General features: G+C 42.2%; 1 protein-coding gene across 1 annotated transcript; it reads left to right on the forward strand.

Moving 5' to 3' along the window:
* Window positions 1–1607: 1607 nt before the first annotated feature.
* On the forward strand, window positions 1608–4319 carry LOC147950304 (uncharacterized). The gene is given in 5 exon segments (XM_087512825.1): window positions 1608–1843; window positions 1845–2874; window positions 2980–3098; window positions 3507–3918; window positions 3981–4319. Coding segments are annotated over 5 exon segments (2136 nt in total).
* Window positions 4320–4530: the final 211 nt, after the last annotated feature.

Genomic DNA, 4530 nt, shown 5'->3' on the forward strand with positions numbered 1-4530 from the left:
CAATATCCGACTCCTCATCAAAGTCGAACTGAAACTTGCCAGAACTGAGATCAGCACCTGCAACCTTCCCCTCAACCTGCCAAATGCGCGGCAACATGAGCAACAAGGACTTCATGTCCTGCATTTGTGGAATGAAACTTCGCCCAACAACCGTCTTGGAGTACCCCGCAATAAGATCAGAATTATTAAAATATGATATCTTGATCCTACGCCTTGGTTGTGCCTCACCCTCCTTCTGACCTAGCAAACCTTTCCCGATGAGACTAACCTGAGACATCCCGACCCAAAAACACTCCCTCAACCACACGGTATACTGAGACAGCAGAGATAAAGAAAGAACCAATGAAGGAAAGCTGAATGAGTGATGCCACAAATTGTTGGATACAACAACCCTTTTATACTGAAACCAAAACCCTCTCATCAATTGTATATGATACATTGAATCTCGAAGATACACCTGACCAATCCCCAAAGAAGGAAATTGATGACCAAACCTCGAAGCACTGAATCCCGAAAACAGACCCTCTTTCCTTAACAGAACAGATATGGAACCCATCAAGCCCTGCTCTTGTGCAGAAATCCCTGGAACAGATTGCCACAGATAAGGAAAACCAATCAGACCATTCAAACCAGGGATCCTCTGATCTTGTGAAAAGCAAAAGTCCCTGCTTATCTCTGCCACCAAACTAAATCGAATCTGTAAAGATCGGAAACCACATCCTTCCTTTTCCACACCAGATAATCGAATCAAGAAACATAAATAACCAAATCGACCCCAAATAAATGAGACCCAAATCCAACCAGATAACCTCTTACTTCATCGTAGAACAAAGAAATCCCCACACCCAATCTCCCAGAATCACACTCGCCTCTTCACACCATTTTCCATCTTAGATTCATATCTTTATCAACTATTCAAGAATTCAATTTTTTTGATAAGAACACTTAATCAATATTTTCAAATAACTTAAGAATGCACACTGAAAATGAACAAATTTGGACAAGTAACGAGGTGTATTAAAAAGCTGACATTTTTTTTTGCTTTTAATTTAGAAGAGATCCATGATTTGAACAATCTTCTTCTTCATTGTTAAGATAGATACAAATATTGTTAATGAGATAGATGTAAATCTCATAGAGATAAGTTCTAGTCTAGATTTATGTATATCTACCCATGTCTATATAAGGGAACATAACGTAATGGAATAACACAAGTCAGTTTAAACCATTCCTCCTTCTTAATCTTACATGGTATCAAAACCCAAGGTAAAAATTCTGGTGGACCTAGAAAAATGGATACGGACATGCTTCTTGTTAACCCGAGTAATAGGGCCCAAGAAGAGGTTTATTATCTGTCCAAGTGGGATCAGTTCGAGATGGAGTTATCATCTCGAGGAGGCGTGTTAAGATCTTATATGTGATCCTTGGTTTGAAGGGGAGATTGTTGGAATACAATCCAAGTCCCACATCTGAAGTTTGATAAAACTATCATTAATATATAAAGGGTTAGGGCCAATTTACTAATTGCCAATTGGTTTTTAGTTAGAAGCCCAAGATAAACCCAAAATTAACATGGTATCAGAGTAGGTTCTCTAACCTAAAAAAAAATGAGTGCTTCTGATGACAAAAAACAAGTTGCAGTCGTAACAAAATCCTCCAATGAGATCTTAGTGAGTTCACCTTACTACCTTCATCCCTCGGATAATCCCGGATCAGTGATCTCAGGGGTACAATTGAATGGTGAAAACTATTCAGAGTGGGCCACCGAGCGGGAAAACGCACTTCGTGCAAAGCTTAAGACGTGTTTCATAGATGGGAGCTTGCCAGCTCCATCCACCACATCTGAACTCCATGATCTGAGGATGAATTCGTTCCTCCATCTCTCCGAAGATCCGCTCTACGGTGATGTTTACACCCGAAGCATACAAGTTGTGGGTTGATCTCAAGAAGAGATTTGCGGTTGGAAACTCTGTTCGGGTGTATCAATTGAAGGCGGAACTTGCCGCCTGTAGACAAGAAGGTCTCTCGGTCCTCGACTACTATGGGAAGCTCTCTTCCAAGTGGGAAGAACTCAACAACTACAAGCCCATAAGTCATTGTTCCTTTAGAGGGACATCGCCGTATGTGAAAGAAAAAGAAGCGGAGCAGGTGTACCAGTTCCTGATGGGCTTGGACGAGTCTCGTTTTGGGAATATTTGCACCGCCATCATTGGTAATGATCCGTTACCATATGTGAATGAAGTTTATCAAAAGATTGTTAGAGAAAAGCGAAGGTTGAATTCTCTGAGGAATGAGCACAAACCCGATGCAGTGGGTTTTGCTACACGATCAGAGACCCATCCTGAGGCTATGAGACTGTCTGCACCTTTGGCTGCTGCAACACGAACACGAGAGCATATACCGTCGTGTTCTCATTGCGGACGAAGGGGTCATGAGAAAACAGAGTGCTGGCAGATAATCGGCTTCCCGGAATGGTGGTCAGAAAAATATCAAGGGACTCCACCAGGAGGCAGGGGACGAGGGTTATCTTCTGGCAGAGGACGAGGAACACCACAGTTCCGCGCAAACACTGCTCAAGTAAATGTCACGACAACTTTGCCGCTCCTAAACTTTACACCTGATCAGATGGAGTCCCTGCAACGTATGTTGGAGCAACATAAAAGCTCCACAATCCCTGAACGTTTGCAAGGTAAAGAACAAACAGGTGATGTTATACTTGATACTGGTGCATCACACCATATGACTGGGGATGCGAGTCTTCTTCATGATCTGCAGGATATGGTGTCTTGTCCTATTAATTTCGCGGATGGTAGTCAAGTGTTTTCTAGACAGTATGGCGTGTTTCCATTGTCGAAGAAGATTTCTCTCCAAAACGTTCTTCTTGTCCCAAATTTGAATTGCACATTGTTGTCTGTTTCAAAGCTGTTGAAGCAAACATGTTGTTTTGCTGTTTTTACTGATACATTGTGTGTATTGCAGGACTGGTTTACGAGGACGCTGATTGGCGTAGGTGAAGAGCGTGATGGTGTTTATGTTTATCGGGATGTAATAGCTGCACGAGTGCACACGGCTCAAATTGTTGAAGACAAGACTTTGTGGCATTGACGGCTGGGACACCCATCTTTTCAAGTTTTATCGTTTTTGCCTTTGGTTTTTGGTGTTGGTGTTGAAAGTAGTTCAAGGCAGCTTAGTGAATGTGAGATTTGTTTTAAGTCAAAACAGACCCGAGCTGTATTCTTTGATAGTATCAATAAAGTTTTCGAATGTTTTTCTCTCATTCATGTTGATGTGTGGGGACCATATTGTGTGCCTTCCTCTAGTGGAGCAAACTATTTCTTAACAATAGTAGATGATCATTCTAGGGCAGTATGGACATACTTGCTTCTTGAGAAAAGCGAGGTTAAGTTTGGGACTGGAAGCAGAAAATGTGTCTTTGTAGGATATCCATTTAGGAAGAAAGGATGGAGGGTTTATGATATATAAGCAAATGAGTTCTTTGTTTCTAGGGATGTTGCGTTTTATGAAGACAAGTTCCCTTTTGAGCAGATTCAGTCCCCTTCTCTTCTCATCTTGGAAGATCACACTCCCGTACAGGTTGCAGATGTTTTCCGTGAAGAAAGTCCGGTTCAAGATACCGAGCCACCAGCTCCTGTTGAAACAGAGGAGGTTGTAAGTAGTCCACCAGTTCCTGTCGAAGCAGAGGAGGTTGATAGTAGTCCACCAGTTCCTGTCGAAACAGAGACTGCAGTTGAAGATACAAATGAGCCTGAAGCTGAAGAACAACTTGGCAAGGGTTACAGGAGAAAGTTTCGTCAGTTAAACTTTGTGGGTATGAGACTTACAATGCTCGTGTACTCCCCGATAAACACCCACTTCACGTTCCTCAACCTGAGCTGCCAGCTTCCTCGTCGGTTCAAGGTAACACTCTGTATCCTTTGTGTGATTATATATCTGATCATAAGTTTTTAGAGCAACATCAGATCTTTCTAGCAGCAGTTAGTGCCGGAGTTGAGCCAGTTTATTATCATGATGCTGTTAAGGATGCTAAGTGGAGAGAAGCTATGGCTAAGGAGATACAAGCCTTGGAAGATAATGACACTTGGAGTTTGGAAACATTTCCAGCAGGAAAGATATCACTTGGCAGCAAATGGATATACAAGCTGAAATTTAACGCTGATGGGTCGTTGGAGCGTTACAAAGCCAGACTAGTCGTACTTGGGAATCATCAAGTCGAGGGGGAGGAATTTAATGATACTTTTGCACCAGTTACTAAGATGACAACGATGCGTGCTCTGTTGGAAGTGGCTGCAGCAAAATAATGGGCAGTTCATCAAATGAACGTTCATAACGCATTCCTACATGGTGATCTAGACGAAAAAGTCTACATGAAGTTGCCACCGGGTTTTCAAACATCTGATCTAACAAAAGTGTGCAAGTTGAAGAAGTCGTTGTATGGCCTCAAACAAGCACCCCACTGTTGGTTTTCAAAGTTGTCGTTGGCGTTGGTGAGTTATGGTTTTAAACAGTCCT

This window comes from Camelina sativa, chromosome 1 (genome assembly GCF_030686135.1).
Source record: "Camelina sativa cultivar CO46 ecotype springtype chromosome 1, ASM3068613v1".
NCBI lineage: Eukaryota > Viridiplantae > Streptophyta > Magnoliopsida > Brassicales > Brassicaceae > Camelina > Camelina sativa.